At 41.8% G+C, this 19,270-nt stretch overlaps 1 protein-coding gene across 7 annotated transcripts in view; it reads right to left on the bottom strand.

Annotated features, from left to right (window-relative positions):
- The window catches only part of dscamb (Down syndrome cell adhesion molecule b), a 184,735-nt gene that overhangs the window by 49,190 nt on the left and 116,275 nt on the right, over positions 1–19,270 (bottom strand). For all 7 annotated transcript variants that reach the window (XM_070543467.1, XM_015951843.3, XM_070543466.1 and 4 more), the window contains 5 exons: positions 8,640–8,786; positions 8,059–8,337; positions 7,514–7,789; positions 6,656–6,952; positions 5,471–5,743 (listed from right to left, as the gene is read on the bottom strand). In XM_070543467.1, the coding sequence (XP_070399568.1) occupies positions 5,471–5,743; positions 6,656–6,952; positions 7,514–7,789; positions 8,059–8,337; positions 8,640–8,786 (1,272 nt within the window). The remainder of the gene's footprint in view (positions 1–5,470; positions 5,744–6,655; positions 6,953–7,513; positions 7,790–8,058; positions 8,338–8,639; positions 8,787–19,270) is intronic.

Genomic DNA, 19,270 nt, shown 5'->3' on the forward strand with positions numbered 1-19,270 from the left:
TGCTGGAATCTGAGACTTTCTTGATAACTGCAAACCGTCTCAGACGGAATCATCTTACAGCCACCGAAAACACATCTCTACACACACAGCCTTAAAAACGTGGCTCTTTCTGGTTGTTCAGGGAAAAATATGAACATTTTATGTGTGGCCATTTGCAGGTGCCGCCATGTTCTGTTTTAAAAGCAAGAGCCTGCTTAGTTAGGATTTGGGTCTGAAAGTGCCACCTACTCACCTACACACAATCAGTCTTTTATTAAGCATTTAATAACTACTTAAAGAGCAAGTCACCTGCAAATGAACTTGTTTTGCTGATAAACTATATAAGTATCTAATTATGCTGTAGACACGTGTTGTTATTGGCTCAGAGGTACCCAGTAATGTTGCCAGTACGGTACTGCATGGCTGCGCTACGCTAGTGCGCTAGTCTCGGCCACACCTCCAGCTGGCTCAGCCACTCACTAGTCGATACGAAACTATACGGTTCAGAGCTGCTTGCTTCCTAAAATCACCCGGCCTCCCACCTGTCCTCTGGTGAGTGAGGTGGACATCCTCCAGCCTGCTGCTATTTCTCTGTCTGTCTGCTCCACTGACTGAAGAATGTGTGTGTGTGTGTGTGTGTGTGTGTGTGTGTGTGTGTGTGTGTGTGTGTGTGTGTGTGTGTGTGTGTGTGTGTGTGTGTGTGTACTTGTCTTTATATGTTTAAGTGGACACATTTTGACTTTAACTTGTAACGTATGGACATTTCCACTCTGTGGAGACATTTTGCTGGTCCATACAATGATAAGCACCCTAATACTTGGTTTGAGAGGTCTTTAGATTAGGGTTAGGAATAGAACCCTATAGGTTAAAGAGCAAGTCACCCCTAAATAAACTTTTTTTTGATGATAAACTAAATAAACGAGTGTCTAATCATGCTGCAGACATGTGTCGTCAATAATTTGGCACTTCAGTGCATCTTAGTTAATATAATGTTTAAATATTCTGCCTAAAACTGGCAGTGTTGTGCCGTTGTCAGGTAAAAACTCTGCACTGTATTTGAATTTAAATCTGCCACCGCTATTGGCTAAGAGGTATGCTATGATGTAAACTGGTACATTATGATGTCACAGTCCTCTCTTAAAGAAACCCAACCTTGACGCCAGCTCCACCAGTAACTTTAGGCCCATTTCTAAGCTACCTTTCATCAGCAAAGTACTTGAGAAGGTTGTTGAAACCCAACTCAGATCCTGGTTTTCTAAGTCAAAGATCTCTGACCCCTTCCAATCTGGCTGTCTGAAGCAGCACTCAACTGAGACTGCTCTAGTAAGGGTGCATAATGACCTCCTGATGGCTGCTGATGCAGGGAAATGCTCTGTCATGGTCCTGCTAGACCTCAGTGCAGCTTTTGACACTGTAGACCACGACGTTTTACAAAACAGATTAAAGGCCCTGGCTGGGATTTCAGGTTCTGCTCTAGACTGGCTCTCTTCCTATCTCACTAACAGAACATTCACAGTGAAGTCTGAAACCTTCTCTTCAGATACTGCCTCTCTAACATGCGGGGTCCCACAAGGTTCAGTTCTAGGGCCTCTACTATTTGCATTCTATATTCTTCCCCTAGCTGGCATCATTCAGTCTTTCCCAGACATCTCCTACCACATCTACGCTGATGATATTCAGCTCTATATGTCCTTCATGCCACACCAGTTGGACAGGCTGGCCACCCTTGTACTCTGCCTGACCCAGATCAGTAACTGGCTGTCCAGCAACTTTCTTGTCCTCAATGCTAACAAGACAGAGACCCTGATCTCTGCACCCCCGGAACTTCAACCAAAAATCGAGCAAGAAATTGCCTCTTTTTGCCCATCAGCCAAGGCCAACATTAGAAACCTGGGAGTTATTTTTGATCCAGTTTTAAGTTTAGACTCACACGCCAAAACCATCTCCCGCTCTTGTTTCTTTCAACTGAGAAACATTTCAAAAGTCCGTAAACTGGTTTCTACTGCAGATCTGGAAAAAATAATCCATGCCTTTGTGTCATCACGCTTAGACTACTGTAACGCTCTTTTTACTGGTCTCAGCAAAACCTCCCTCTCACACCTTCAAGCCATCCAAAATGCAGCAGCCAGACTCCTAACCAAATCCAGCAGACGAGCTCACATCACCCCAGTTTTACAGTCCCTCCACTGGCTCCCGGTAGAATATAGAATTCAGTTTAAAGTTTTAGTCCTGACCTATAGAGCTCTTAACAACCAGGCTCCAAGCTACCTATCTCAGCTTTTATCCCCACACACCACCTCTCGGAACCTTAGATCCACATCTGAAAACCTCCTGGCTGTTCCTCGAACCAGACTGAAAACCAAAGGGGACAGGGCCTTTCAGACCATTGCACCCAGACTTTGGAACAGTCTACCTTCAAATCTCCATCTCTCTAACACTGTAGAGGTCTTTAAAAATCATCTAAAAACTCACCTTTTCATCCAGGCGTTCCCTCCCTAAATGTTCTAAAAGATGGCTTTGTTTGGGTTCACAACTTCACTTTGTTTATACTCATGATTTTATTTTCTACGTTTATCACTGCTATTGTTTTTCTGATGTTTTTATTGGTTAGAGGTATTTGCCCTGATCTTTATCATGTTGTACAGCGCTTTGTGATTTATATCTGTGAAAGGCGCTATATAAATAAACTTTTACTTACTTACTTTACTTACTTACAATGCTGTCGTGAGCCTGTGTGTGTGTGGATTTGTTAGCAGCTCCGCCCTCTCGGTCTGCCAGGCAACAGCATTTGTTGCATTTTTCAAACATGAAGTGGGAGTGGAGTTAGACTCTGGTAGGGGTTGACTTGTTCTTTAAGTTTAGGGTTAGTGTATGGGTTAGGCATAGTGGTGTCATTAAAATAAATGGAAGTCAATGGAGGTCCACACAAACATACAAATACAAGCATTAGTGTGTGTGTGTGTGTGTGTGTGTGTGTGTGTGTGTGTGTGTGTGTGTGTGTGTGTGTGTGTGTGTGTGTGTGTGTGTGTGTGTGTGTGTGTGTGTGTGTGTGTGTGTTTGTGTGTGCGTGTGCTTGTTAATGACTCGTTTCTACAACAGAGACACTCTGAGAGTGTGCGGTAGGTGTGTGTGCTGGTAGTCACTGCCTCAACAGTGTTCTCTCGGTCCGCCAGGCGACACCTCCTTTAGGCACATTTGTCAAACAGGAAGTGTGGGTGGAATAAGACTCTTGTAGGGGGTGACTTGCTCTTTAATGTACTAGAAAACTTGAAAAGAACCAGCAGAATCAACAGGAATTAACTTCCACATCATGTGTAGTTTTGACTAGAATTTTTTGCCAACTGGCACCATTTTGTTACATAATGCAACTCTGACAAAGACACATGAGGTCTCAACATGTTAGTTTTACTCATTTTAATGCTCCAGCTCTTCTTTTCCTCATTCTGGATGTCCTCCAGCTGTAGAGCACCAACCTGAGTGGATGACGCACAGAGAGCGTAATCTTCTACTTTTGGTGCCATATTGTTATCTAACTCAGTTTTATTAACTTACTATTTAAGTATAAATGGGAGAAATCCTTGAGAAGCATCTTCTTTCGTTCCTTCAGCATAAAAAAACCTCTAAATGAGTCATTTACATTTTATTTGCAGTGACTCATTTATTTAGGGTTGAGTTCATTAGTCTGTTTAATCTAGTATATTTTGTAAATACAGTTAAACCTCTGTCCAGGTGTAGCCAGAAAAATAAAAGGTAGACACGGTGTTTAAATGACTCCGTGGCTCTTGGAATAACACCAGCCAGCCAGCATTACAGCATCACACACTCATGCAATAATAATTTATTCAAATTGCTTGTGCTTCACTCTCTGGGAATCTCCAGCCATTGCACAAGCAATCTGTGAGCGCGTCCAAGTGAGTTCAGACAACTCTGAAATAAGCAGCACTTTAGCAGCTTATTTAATTCAAAACAAAGTGGAGATAATGGACTCCAGGGATCCCCAAAACACTTCCGCATTCTAAGCATGAGTAGAGTAAATTAACATATGCACTCGCTCACTACAGCACCACTGGGAAGCGTTGCTTTATATCATCGCTCTCGTTTCCCTTCTCAGTTTGTGTCGCTCCACGACGAGCCGCCATAATGGAGGCTTAATGGGGAAGCCCTTTTCAGCATCACAGCTGTAAGATCTCAGAGGAGATCGGTCGCTCTGACCGGTTATGTGATGAATGAACTCTTAAACGCGGCCAGCATTAATCTGACCTGCCTAATCACCTTACTCCATTAGGGATTTTACTGGAGAAAATTTCACTTCCAAGCCTGATGACTCCTATTTACCGTTCATATCTGGCTTAGAAAAGAGTTTCAACATAAACTTATTTTTGTGTCCCACCTCAAAACGTCTTAGCCTGCATGTTAGGACCGATGCTAATTAAACCGGAAGTTTAACGGTTTCCTACACGTCCCTCTTAAACAACACGAAGTAATCTGAATTCTAATCATTTAAAATAGTAAGTTTTTCCAATTATTTCTTTTATTTCTTTTATCTAAATAAAAAAAACACAATGCTCAAACCTTTTCTGACACTTAAACAGGAAAACATTTTATTTTTGAAAAACCAGTTCGTAACTTAGTGTTTACATCATGTGGTTAGTGTCACCGCCTAGCTGCTTCCTGTCGCTCAAATTACATAAAGATATAGAAGCAACAGTTGCAAGTAAACCGCTGATTATTTTCTATTTTTGCAGGAAACGTAATATTTGGCTGGGTGATGCTGGGAGCACTGTGAGATCACCAGACGTTTCTCTCTCTCTGTTTTTGCTGTTTAGCCACGACGTTTCCTAACTGTCTCACTTGTTTAAAACGTGTTGTCCATCCCTTCCCAGAACACGGTTTCTACTTTCTGACTGAAAGCTACACTTTGATGGGTTCTGCCACCACTTTAAGACTTTTAACAGGAACTTTGTCTCGTGCGTGTCTTTCTGTGAATACCCAACAACACAAGGGTTAGGGTCCTGCGACTCAGAACGATCGTCAACTCATTTGGGAACCTTCTTCTAAATGCAGCTGGTTTGTTTTTGCCAACAGTCTTCTACACACCACCAATCACACCAAATTCATCTTTTCTGAAGCTCAGACTGCAGTTGTGAAATTTGACTTAACCGGTGCTAAATAACGAGCGACATTGTTCCAGCAGAGCAGCAATTACTGAATTATCATCCCAAACCAAAGATTTTATTTCCTGAAATTAATGTCTCAAACCCAAGATGTGATATTTACAGCAGAATGCAACATAGTGTCCTGGTATATTTAATAAAAAATAAAATGAGCTTTTAATCAAATGTTGAATGAAAAGCTTAACAATAGACACAAAAACACTCTGTTTTGTCTAAAGCGAGTATTAAATCTGAGCTTTGGAGGAGTTGGGAAGATGAAGCCAAACCAGCTGAAGACACGTTAGGTTCTTTTACACCAGGACACCAGAAGACCTTACCTCTCACACGGACATGAACGCTCTGAGATTCCATCTTGTTGGGCTGCACCATCACCTTGCAGTTGTACTCCCCAGCATCCACCTGCTGCACGTTACTCAGCTTCAGCGTGCCGTTGTTCTCAAATGCTCGCTGCCTGTGGTTGAACGGCAGGAGGGCCGAGTTCTTGTACCACTTGATGGAGTAGTAGGGATAGCCTATCACGCGGCAGTGAACGAAGGCATCCCGTCCAGCGATCGCGGTGATGTTTTTCATTGGGCGGATGCTGGCGCGGCCTAAAGAGAGATGAGGATTAAGAAAGCATTCTGCTTAAAGACACTGAGCGGGGCTGAAGCAGTGACTTTTCCCTCTAGCTGTGAGTTTTGCTTTTGTTTGGTGCCTTAACAAAAATAAATTATAAAAATATGATGACAATTTTAACATTTTCACAGTTTAAGACGTGGTACCTGCCTCCAAATGTGCAGGGAAGCTTCAGATTTAAACTGCTGTTGTTCCTAAGCCAGACTAAGATTAAGGCAGTAAAATGACAAACAGATTAAAGCGTTCTAACTATTTAAAGCAATGTAATATTTAAATACCCTTTTATTACTGCTGCTCATACCACGGCTGTAATACTTATAACATGTAATAGATTCAGAGCCTCGTGCTGCGTATAACAACACGGAAACACTAATCGTCTAAACATCTATTTGTTTAGAGTCACTGCTTGAATAAATACACACAGAGACACACACACACACACACACACACACACACACACACACACACACACACCCCAGATGAATGCATTCAGACAGAGGAAACATAATTTACTTCTAGCTATTTACAAACCAGATTTGCTCACAAGCAGAAACTCAAGATAGTTAATTTACCCTAAAAATACAAACATGGTTACATGGAAGGATGACACAAAACATTATTCAAGGATGGGAGAAAAAAAGGAAGAATAACTTAAAATAAAGGAAAGGAAGAGGCCAGAACAACTCACTATAAAGAGCCGGATTAGTCATGTTTGCACGTGTCACACACACGAAATAAAGCCCATCAAATCTAAAGGAAACAAAATGCTGCTGAAGTTTTAAGTCCCCGAAAACAACATTATCACACACACACACACACACACACACACACACAAAGACACACAGGTTGTGTATTGTTGTTCTTGGAGGAGCTGATTTGACAAGCACCTCTTACGTTTATACGAGCCTGGTGGTACACGACCCCGGCCGAGTTGCTGCACGTGCACCGATACAATCCGCCGTCCTGCACCTGGGTGTGTGTGACATTCAGCTGACTGGCCACATGCCCATCATGGGTCTCGTAGTGGCCCAGGTGGTGGTGGCTGTCCTTGATGACGGGATCGTCGTCCAGCGACCAGCTGCACCTGGGGGGCGGCGTTCCCTTCACGTTGCAGACCATGAAGAGGGGCTCGCTGGGGTTCACCACCTTCTCACTGAACGAGGACAGGATTTTGGGAGTGCCGTCTGCATTGTGGGGACAAGATGGAGTGTAAGGGTTGTGATGGAGAGGGATGGAAAGGCTAAAACTGAGCAAATGCATTTCAAATGTTTAAGCTAAATCAGGATTACTGAAGCTCCTCCTTATAATTGATAAGTAAAGTGAATTCTTTACTGTTAAAATGGCAGAAAAGGCAGAAAGGCAGAAGGAAAGAAAGAAAACCATCACCCTGATCTGTGTTTAGGAGGCTTCCTCTCAAACACAGAGAGTGTTTTGCCTTTTTCGTGTCTCTGTCTGCCTGCTGCTCCTCTCTGATAATCTCAGTCTATTCCACATGATTATAGATTATCAATATCTTCTTCCTGCAGCTCCCTGACCACAGGAGACGGTTGCCTAAGCAACGCTGCCAAGGTAGTACACGGCACAATAGCATGCACGCACACATGATTCTGAAGAGTGATTATAAGGCAGCACAGATACACAGAGGTGTAAACGGAGTTAATCTGCTGACTAGATGATTATTTATAGGACAGCTGTTACACCGATCCCTACCTTTTTACATCATTTCCTTCATAATGCTGTTTTACCTTCGAGGATAACCTGCACAAAATCCTGTGCAGACATCTTGCCCTTCCTAGTGAAGCACTGGTAAGCTCCGCCATCGCTTTTCGCCATGCCCTCGATGATAAGGTTCTCCCGGTTAAGCCCGTTGAAGAGAACGTTGTTCCCAGGGTAGATTATTTCTCCGTTGCGATACCACGAGATCTCATACTCGTCTGAGCCGCTCACGCTGCAGGACAGAGACACCTTGCTGCCCACGCTGCCTTTCACCTTCCGAGGGCTGACCACGGCCTTCAGGGGCTCTACGGCAACAAGAAATGCTCAATATTAGGGATGACAGATAATAGATATAGAGAAAGTTTGGGAGGATAGTTGGAAACGCTCTTGTTGACATGGTTGGTTTTGCTTGTAATCCTTTCCTCCAGGTAGGAGATAAATTCAGTTTACTTTTCATCCTTTTATCCAGATGAAACAACTTTTTTTATGAAAGTTGTTTTGTTTCCACTCTAGATCTGCAGCTGCTGCTTCAGAAATAACTGTGGCGCCCCTTCCTTTTTAACACTAGACTTACGTTTCACATACAGACGGCCCATGACCTCGGCGTTGCCATAACTGTTCCACACTTCACAGACATATGTCCCAGAGTCACTGGGCTGTGCGTTCTCTATCAGCAACCCTGAGATGGTCTGGCGAAAGCGGGTGTCTGGCTCCAGAGGGCTGTTGTCCTTCAGCCAGCGGTATTTGGGCGGCGGGTAGCCCGAAGCCTTACAGGGAAGCTCCACTCGACGATTGATCATCACCTCTCTGTGGTCAAAGCCATCCAAGATGGCTGGCTCAGCATTGGTGGGGTCTGTGTAGAGCAGAGAATTAAATGTTAATTAGTGGTGGGCAACGCCCGGCGCCAGACGGTCTAATCTAATCCTGCTTGTAGGGGTCAGCATCAAGCTCCATTAACTGCCTGTTTTATGTGAGTAGATGAGAGAAGCTATCAGTTCAAGAGGGATTTTAGTGTCTCTTGCAGTTAAATTCAAAATTTTCTTTCCATCTTAAATTAATTTCCACTAATAAAACTATTCACTAGGAAACACATCAGCTCTGTGAGTAAGAACAATGCTGCAGGTGAATTCACTCCAGAACCAGTGAGGTGCTGACCTGACACGATGAGACGGGCACTGTTGCTCTGGCGAGTCTCGCCGGTGTAGCGATGGCGTGTTGTGCAGCGGTAGTTATTTAGGCCATCTTCGGGCAGGACGTCCACGATGTACAAGGCTCCAGCAGATGTGATGAGATATCTTTGTCCTGAAGTGGACACAGAGTGGACGGACTGTTATAAAACGTTCAAAAGCCACGGCTCTTCTAGACCAGGCCTAAACACGCTAAATCTATTTTTGGTTGTAAGCTCTTTGAACGGCTTCAGTTTGGAGAAAATTAGATTGTTCTGGATACAGATCGATCTGCTAACGGCTAGGAATGAATCAATGTGGATTGCTGCCATCGTGAAGCAATTGGAGTCTCTAATAAATCCGTTCCTGTGGATATTTATGAGCAGCTAGGAGCAACAGTCATGTTGGAATATCATCACATAGAAGAAACGTTTAAAGGTGTGGTTTACTTGTTTATTCAACACATTTGCTCTAGTGTAAATCAATGCCTTATGAGTAATTTAAAAAGAAAGCTAAGAGGCTCCTGTTTTGAGATGCAGAGGTGGGCTGAAAACAGCAGCATTACTCATTATCATTAACGATTTACACACATCATACTTCTGATTGGCTAACAGAATGCGTTCTGCGCCATGTTGCGAAGTCACTGTCACCAAGACACTTTCCACTCTCTAATCTGCAAAACGTTTTTAAAATGCCTTCCTGTGGACGGGCACGAGCTAAAATGTGTGTGTGACATAGATGTTTGAGGATTTTTAAATCAGAAGATAACACAGGAGATGGGAGACTGTTTTCATGTTCGCCCTGCAGGAAAACCTCAGAGTGACTGATTATAATTCGAAATAATCTTTAAAACAAGTTTTTTTCAGTCAACCACACCTTTAAAGAAAAATCATTGGCAGTATGAAGGTTTGTAAAAGACGACGAATTAACCAGCTATCAGTTTAAGTGGTTTTAGGTTGGTAGAGATCTCATTTGTGACTGGTCCCGCTGTGACTGGCTGTTAGCTAAACCAGCTAATCCGTATTTATCCAGACGGAGGTCAACCAGAGAGCTACCAACAGCACACAATGTATTAATTATTCATGATACACTGAAACCAGCTTCTAAGGATCTGAAAACCTAATCTTTTTCTCCACAGAATGCAGATAAAAACACAGCAGATCAAACCTTGAGAAAGTGTGTTTTGGTAAAAACGAAAAATACAACAAACATAACAATAAATAAGCAACATTTTCGTAAACATGAAGTTTTATGGCAAAATTTCATGTTGAACCAATAACAGTGAACAGAAAATCTGTTCCTAAACAAACAGACGTTGGCATATCCGATGCACCTCTGATCTGTGACAGCCCCCCATTGTCTTTGTGCCCCGCCACAGCATAACCTCCCTGGTGCCAACGTTTGATATAGAGATCCAATTCCTCTCTGGCTGTCACTGCCAGTCCTTTAAGTGCGGTAACATTATGTTAATTCTGCAGATCAAACCAGGCTGAGTGGGGTTGTCAACATCCATAAGGAAATAAACCTTCCTCTCTGCCATCAAATGGATTCCCACATTCCCACGGGAGCAGCCTGATGTCAGGACTGATTGAAAAAGCAATTTACAGGAGATCGTCAACTCTTTGTAGAGGTGGCCGGGCTAAGACACACACGGAGAAGAAGGAATTACGGCCAGAGAAGGAATGTTTCGGCAACACATACAGGATCAAGGAAAAGAGAATTGTGGAGTAACATGTTGTCAAGGTTAGGGGCTAATGAAGGTTTGGCTCCTGCTATTAAAAGGGACAATACAGAACACCCACAATCTAAGTGTTATATGTTAAATCTTAATTATGAGATTGAGATACAGTTAAAAGGAAAAATCTATACCAGAAATTCTGATTTTTGCTTTACACCGAATGAAAATGGTGCTTAGCGTGGATTACATGGACCATAAGTACACCCGTTTAGGATATCAGTAAAAAGATTACAATAAGTTAATGTTCTGTAAATTAGTAAAGGTTCTCAGTCATCCAGGTCATGGTAACCCAAAGGGGTTTGGATTAAGGCAACTGGACCGCTTTGGTTTCCTGAAGATGCTTCACTTCTCATCTGAGGAGCTTTGTCAGTTCTGACTGGAATATCAGAGTCAAGCTTATAAACTGTAGCTGTCTGTTGTTGCTTAACGAGCAGAAACTACCTATGAATACCCCCCTTCCCTGAGGAGTCATTAGTGCCGTTAAATCCTTTTGTGTTAGAATGACTGTTTTTAGTAGATGCAGGAGGGTGTGACCCAGACTGAAACTGTTTTGGAATTGAGTCTTTTACTTGGAACATCCTTTTCCGTTTGGGTGAGTGTGCTGTCTGGTGCGCTCTGGACCTGCACGCCCATCAGGTTGGCATCATCTGGCGATCCAATTAGTTCCAATGTTTCTGGCAGTAGGTTTTGGATTTTGGGTTGTGGCCGTCCTTTGCTCTGCCTGTGCTGGGTTAGTTAAGCCTTTTCAGTGAAGTTGGAAACATCCTCAGTCAGTGGGCTGGGGAGAAGTTTCTGGTGTATAATCCTATGGGTAAGGCCTTAAATGGTGAAGTGGGTCTGTCTCCGATCATTAGTAGCATTTAGTGCCCAACAACAGCTACTAAATGAACAAATAAGACTGACCCATTTCACCATTGAGGCCCTTACCCATAGGACAAATTTTTGTCTTGCCAATGCCTGTATTTCACTAATAATAACAATAATAATAATAATAATAATAATAATAATAATAATAATTTTGGTGTTGAAAATTGGAAATAACTAATTGACTTAGAGTGATATGGATCATATGTTTTTATGTTATCCTTCTCTTGTTCTTTGTGTGATTTTGGCGTAATAATGTGTGCGTCTAGAAAAAAAACATGAAGCAAAACAAGCATACTATAAAACAAACAGTATGCATTAATTTTATGAGCTTCTCTTGCATGCATTTAAATCATTTTGTTTTTCTATTTATTTATTTTTTACACAAAAAGGATTGTAGCCTAAACAAATCTGGCTATAATCAAGGTCACACATTTTGCATCACTGTTTGACAGCTAACCCATAAAGCTTGGAGCTGTAACCACAGTTATCAGTAAAAACTAGTGAGGATGTTTAGAAGCAGCTAAAGCAGATTAGAAGAACAAGGGAAGATGTGTTGACAACATATCCAGATTTTATCATAATCTCTTAAAAAATAAGAAAAATGACACATCTTTGTTTAAAAAGAAAATTGCAGATGTGTATGATCCTCTGTGTTGACATCATCCCCACTAGATCATAAACAAAAACTGTAGCTTATCTGCAGCATTTCTTCAGGGTTGCTGGCAGCATTCATAAATAATTACAACTAACCGTTTCCTGAAAAAAAAAATTTAAAATACCAACCTAAATGCAAGCGTTAACATCAAACCTGACACGTTTTAATATTCCGCTGGAGACTAATAGGTATGAAAGAAGCAAAGCGTGCGTAATGTCCTACCATTTTATGTGCATTTTTAATGTTTATCCAGGCAAAGCAAAGTCAACCTTGTGGGGTTCAGCAAACAGGAGGGGGTGGGATGTGTCAAGGCGGGAGAGGCGAAACCAAACTGCTCAGCGTTTGTAGGCGCTGACCTAGATAGAACCGACAACAGATTCCACGGATTTGATGTCCTGAAGGGGTTTCACGAGTTTACATACAGGGCTGTTAGATGGGCAACCAGCAAGAGTGTGTGCATGTGTGTGTGTGTGTGTGCGTGTGCGTGTGTGTGTGTGTGTGTGTGTGTGTGTGTGTGTGTGTGTGTGTGTGTGTGTGTGTGTGTGTGTGTGTGTGTGTGCCCTGTAGACACACAAGCACTCAAGTAAAGAAGACAATGGTTTGGAGGAAATCTCCTTAGAGGCTTAAACGGCCTGTTTTTATTGTGGTTTTAGCTCTTCGGTTAAGATTCTGCTGCTTCCCCTCACATCTGTATTAAAATAGGTTAATTTCATTTAATAAATCCCTTTTTTTACTCATCCTATCAAGGATTTTGATACTTTGTAATCTCCCAAACAAAGGCTTGTTTGTCAAAATGAGGTAAAAATGCTGAAAACTGCACAATTTCATGCAACAAAAGTCTTCTTCTTACAATGCGTCTTTCCTGTTGTTTTTTCCCCCTTTCCTCTCTCTCTTCTGGCTTCTCCATTTTGATTCTGTACTGGTCCTCTGAAATCTCACTGTGGAATCCATCTTGAGTGAGACAAAATGGTATTTCGCTCCAGCCGATGTGAGCTGCTGCAATTTTCTCTCCGAGCACCTCTGCTCTCCTGCAACACCTTTTAAGACGCCAGAGCTCAGTTATTGTGTTATGACAGAATGAAGTGCAGCTCAGGCCCAAAACCAGAGCAGCTGTGCTGTTTCTTGTTCTATTTCTACATCTTTATTTGTTTACCTGGTCTTTAACCCGCTCGTTGCATCACAATTGGTGCAGTCTTCTCCATGCACAGTTCAGTAAACCAGTGGCTTAATTAACACTTGAATGCAGCTTGGTTTAGAGTAGTTTTTAACCCATTAGATGTCTCACATGCATTCAGAGTCCTCTGAAAAGATAATGTTATTCAGTTTTTGTCCCTCTGCGTTTATTTGCTGGCGCTGTGTCTGTAAAGTGAAAAAGTGCTCCACTCCACCAGACACGCTTTATTTAATCATCTCCACTTTGCCAGAGACAGGATTTCATACAAACAGCAGGCTCTCATTCTCAGCTGGCTAAATAAGCTTGGACGTGCAGATGAACGGGTGTCACAGCATCCTCGCGCTCCAAAGTCGCTGTGATGCAAATGAGCAGCTCAGATCGGCCTGAATTAGTGGTAAAGTCACACGTTCCAGCTGCCATTCAGCATCTGTCGAGTGTCATAACTAGAGGCAGACCATTTTATAAAAGAAGCTGTAATAAGAACTAAATTTAAGCATCTAATGCATAAACAAATTTAATTTGACTCTTCTGTGTCACTTATGAGGTAAAGAACAGACAGCTGTCTGTGACACCATCTCACCACACGCTGAAGGAGATGTTTTACGTTTTACCGGTGGTGGGAATCTGTCCTCTAACTCGTATCTCAGAGAAAGTTAGCGGTACACTGCGTGGTGGATAAGGTCACGGGGGGCTAAGACATCAGATCCCAGCTTTAATCAGGGCTGATTAAGGTCAGATCACAGGGCTGAACCCTCCACCTCACAGCTCCTCTGAGCTGAACGGCTGCATGCAAAGAAACCTAAATCAGCTCTGGCGCTTCCGCAGACAAAACAGGCCATTTGCTCTGTTTAATCCTTCATGCTGACTCTCTGGTGCTACGAATATCAAAAAGTTACCTGTATTTACAAAAATACACCCAACTGAAATGGTGTAGAAAAAACGGATGAGACTAATTCATAATGAGCAATACAAGATCTTATAACCACTGATGGGAGTAACGCTGTTTAACCCGAAGGCCCGCTCACCTGTTTACCGCTCAGAGGTCACAATCTTCTACCTTCCTAGATCATCCAACTGTAACCTGTTTCTGGTCATGTCTTTAGTCCCGCTGTAACACTGATGCATCATTCTCAGACATCATGGACGTCTGTACCAACCAGCTTCAGCTGTTCTTTGTTTGGGTCTGACCCAAGTTAGTAAATGTAAGTCCTCCATCAGATGTTTGCCTCTTCTATGTTTATGTTTATGTATTTAGCAGACCCTTTGGTCTAAAGCGACTTACAAGTGACAATCGGCATGTTGCCCTTGAGGCTAACAACAACAACAATAACAATGACTTGACATCAATCATGGAGAGGAGGGAACAAAGGAGTGGACAGTAGAGGGCCATTTTAAAGGAATTTTATTTATTTATTTATTTATTTATTTATTTAACCATTACTAGATTACCAGCAACAGTAATGCTACTAAAACACGCAATTATGTGTAGCTGGAAAAATTTATATACTGCGCAAAATTACGTTTATTTCAGTAATTTAACTAGACTGAGAGACCATTTAAAGGCTCGGGAACCTTTACAGGTGTTTCTAATTGCAATTCTAAATGTTAGCTGATTGGGGTCTTGTTAAATATCACACAGTGACATTCTAATAGTCTAGATTAGTGTAATGTTCCTGTTTGTAGTTGCTCCTGTTAAGTGCCCATTTATTTCAATTATTCAGTGTTATAGAAAAAAATTGTGCATACATTTTATTATGTTCCAGTCATTGGTCATTTACATTTCAGTATTGTAGTCATTTATAGTAAATTAAGTAAGTTTAATTAAGAGGGCAACCAATTTTTCTTGAATTCTTTAATGAAAAAAAGTAACAAAATAGTTATTTTTGTTGGTAATTAGTTACTTTTATAAGCTTGTAACTTGTAAGTAACTAAGTTACTTTGTTGACAAAGTAATCAGTAACTATAACTAATTACTTTTTTAAAGTTCCCAACACTGCTTAAATCATTCTCAAACGGTTTTATCAAAACCTTTTTGTTTTTAAGTTTTGTTTGTCTCAGATGAAGAGGTCTGCTAGATGTCTCCAGATGTCCCACAACAACCATTAGAAGTTAGGAAGCGGCTGTAAAGCAATCACAGCTCAGCTCTTATTTACAATTTGTTGTGCTTCTAACTTATTGTATGTTGTTCACCTATTGACCCTGCTGGAAACGTAGCACTACAGCCCCAACACCGCTCAGTCTGGAGCCATGACAGAGTCTCTGTACAGTTTATTACATGTTCTTAGGCTAACATACAAAAACAGTGCTCGCTAAAAAGTCTCATTGAAGTAAAGTAATCTGAAAAACTAAAACAAAGCAAAGTCCAACTAACTAACTGGAATACTTCATGTAATCTGGAATAATTTGAGTACAGCAGGCAATCAGGGGTTTAACACTGGTGGATTCATTGTTTGGTCAAACAGGAAAGAGAAAGGTTTTTAATACTTACAGTGGTGTACAGGGGTAATGGTATTCATAAAAGACCTGGCACAGCATTTAACAGCACTTATTAGTCCCCAGAAGGTGTTTAAACAAACACAAATTATGACCCTTTTTGCTTTCCATACCTCCATCTATCATGGTCATGCATTTCTATCTCATGTCATTGTCAACCAGTGGCGGCTCTAGGATTATTCTGAGTCTGGGGCCATCAAGGGGCCACAGTATCTATAGAGGGGCCAAGCATCGGTCCTTACGCAAGACTTCACTCTGGAAATTTCTGTTTTGCTCATTAGTGCCACTAGTGTTTAGACTTGGAATTGCATCTTCCAATAATCTGATCATCATGCAAAGGACAGATGAGTGAAGGACAGGGGCACTTCAGGGGGCCAATCAGAATTCAGCCAGGGCAAATACCCCTACAGCACCACCGCTAGAATCGCCAATGTTGTCAACTTAATTATTTTTTAATCATCTTATATTTTTTTGTTTTGCTTAGTGTTGTGTTGTATTTAATTGAGTGTTGTCATTTTGCCCAGTGTGCTAACTACCTAACACCATTATAAAGACACCTGCACCCTTCTGTAAAATAAGTATTTTGTGAAACAACAGGAAATATGTTTGTTTGGTTCTCCTAGCGTAAATATCACATAATAAAGGAACATTATGGAAAAAACAACCAAAAAGATTACAAATTAAAATAGTAAATGCTGACAAAAGCGTTATTTCTTTGTTTTCAGTTTTGTGTTAAACGGCAACAAAACTACAAGATCCAGAACCCACGATGTTCATCATCAACAAAAACGGACAAAGAAATATCACATTTTCAAAAATGCAGATGGAAGCAGAAAGTGTGGTGTTGGGTCTTTTTTTCAAAACAGGTTTTCATAAACAGCACATAGAAGTACACTAAAAACCTGGCTCAATTTTAAAGAGAAAATGTAAATGAATTTATAGTTTTTAGTCAGAGTTCTTCTTCAGCACCTGTAAAATCACCTAAAAAGTCTCTTCTCTTGAATGCACCTGCACTGTGAATAGATTTCCAGAACACAAGTAAATGATAGAGCCTGGATGAAGAAGGCATCCTTGATTCAGTGAAAGTTTTGGCATCAGAGCTGGAATGCAAAGAGACTCTGTCTGTCAGTCTGAAAACCTCCCTGTGTTCCTGTTTGGCTCCTTCCACTTCCTTCTCTGTCCTCTGCTCTCTCTCTTTCTCCTCTTTCTCCTCCTCTCCGTCTCTCCCTCTGTGTCCTGAATGCTAAAACAGAGGCTGGCTGTGTCAGAACACTGCAATGAAATCCTGCAGTCTCCTGCAGCCCGCATAAACACAACACCTCCTTTTACCAAGAAACCGTCCGCCAGTATGAGGTGCTAACTGACTTTTTCTATTTCATTAAAAACAGCTCTGATATTTTAAATTTAAATATTTTTTATCATATTAAAAACTTGAGTTTAAGGAGAGAAAATGTCTGATTCTGAATGGATGGGTTGGGGTTTGTTTACCAACAAAAGACAAAAAGGTCATGAAAAACTTATTGTACAACAGTGTTGTGGTAGAAGGGTTCCTAAATTAATAGATTTAAAAAATGTTGTCAGCTTTTTTTTTTGGAAGACCCAAATAAGCTTTCTGAGACATTCAATCTCACCAAATTTGTTTACAAGTGACACCAGAAATTCCCATATTTTTAATTATGTACACAAAAATGTTTTGAGGGGAAATATCACAAACATTATTTTACATTTGTTACAGAAAGATAAAAGCAGCATAGAATATACTAATACCTAAAATATATATATTTCAAAGGCACGCACAAATAAAAAGTCCTTCTGTCAGACTCGAAGACTGGGTTCGGGAGTAAGAGCTTTTATTACACATACGGTTGGCTGAAAGCGGTGCTGGAAAGGCTGACGGATGAGGTCTGAGGAGGAAAGGTGGAGGTTTAGCTGTAGTAGCTTTGGAATACTCTGATCATGGATCACGGTGGAACGATGACTGAGTGAAGAGCCGGTGTGGCGTCTTCCATATATAGACATGGATTGACGCAGGTGCAACATGGAGGGAATTCCCGCGAGGGGCATGCTGGGTAATGTGGTCCAAGACTGAAGCCGGTCAGCTGGGAGAGCCCGGCCTGGGGGCTTGGACTCTGACACCTTCAAGCATCTGGAAAACTCCAGATTTATCCTCCTGTCCTTTAAAAAGTCAGAATAATTACAGTAAACGTGGCTGCACATTCTGGATAAACGTTTTGGAGTACAGCAGTCAGATAAAGCCAAAACTGGAGCCAGAGTATGCAAACATTTTCAAAAGGTCAACGTTAACCGTTATACAAGAAGGAACTTTCAGATTTGTACGTTACGAATTAAAGGTGTGGGGAAACTCGTTTAGTGCTTAAGCTTTAAGTTTATTAAAGTTACACCTCTCCTCCCCCCACATTAGCTGTGCTTTACAATCTTTCTATTAGCACTTTCCTCCTACATGGAAATGTACCCAGATTTGTTCTCTATTTAAGGGTGGTGATGCTTGTGAATTTAATAATTACAGACCCCTTGCATTAATAATCTAGCAACTACTAAGCAATTAACCAACCATAGCCCGATAGCTACAATTAAGTGACTTACATTTAAACTGGAAATTTGCCCCTGAAGGAGCTGCTGGTTGTTGATCCGCCATCATTTTGAAAATACAGCGTTGTATTCTGGGAAATTTTTGACAAAAAAAAGGCAACAAGGCCCTTCCCAAGTACTCCTGGTCAGTTAGATAAACGGCAGACAAATGGAGGCCAGATGCCTCGTTAGCACACAAACATAGGAACACACCTTGGCAGTTCCTAATGACGCATCTCCTAGGCAACTGGGGCAGGACCAAGGCATCAAGGTGAGGTTCTTTGACATTGAGAAACACCTTGGAAGATATCCACATCACAGCTGTGCTTCAGCCGGCAGGTTGTGGAGTCTCATTTACTGATATTTGGCATCTCACCTCGGATTGGATAACAAAAATGCGACTATACCACTGACTTGCAACGTTGATGTTTTATCTTAACAAATAAAACAAGGCTGGAGGAGTTCTGCTATGTAGTGAAGTCGCTAATGCTAACGTTAGTTTTTACTAGTAGAGGCGTTCTCTGCTGTTTCCTGGATGCTAAAACAACAACAGCCTTCCTCACCGCAAGTCATGATGGGTGAGTCTTTGAACGTTCAGCGACAGTGTGACGTAGATCTGTCAGGCTTTTCAAATCCTAGCATTTCACCGTCTATTTCCTATCAGATGCTGTCACGGCTGCCAGCCTGAAGAGGAAAAAAGCAGCCAGGATCACCCAGCTCTGGTGATTGACTGGATACCGCCCCTCCTCCTCCTCTCTTCCAGGCTGCTGAGGAGCACATCATCAAAACGAAGGATCGAACAAACAAAGGGGTTAAAACAAAATGAGGCCTGGAGGACAGCAGAACCCCTGCACTGCTGCCCCCCAGACTGCTGAAGGCACAGCCTTTTTATCCAGGTGTGGCTCATCAGGAGGATTCAGCTCAGCTGTGCTCCTCAGCAGCCTGGAAGAGAGGAGGAGGAGGGGCGGTGTCCAGTCAATCGCCAGAGCTGGGTGATCCTGGCTGCTTTTTTCCTCTTCAGGCTGGCAGCCGTGACAGATGCTAATGCAGGAGATAGGTGTAGGAGATTATTTTCAGCTGGGATCGAACCTGCAACCTTCCGAT

The sequence above is a fragment of the Nothobranchius furzeri genome, chromosome 13 (genome assembly GCF_043380555.1).
Source record: "Nothobranchius furzeri strain GRZ-AD chromosome 13, NfurGRZ-RIMD1, whole genome shotgun sequence".
Taxonomy (NCBI): domain Eukaryota; kingdom Metazoa; phylum Chordata; class Actinopteri; order Cyprinodontiformes; family Nothobranchiidae; genus Nothobranchius; species Nothobranchius furzeri.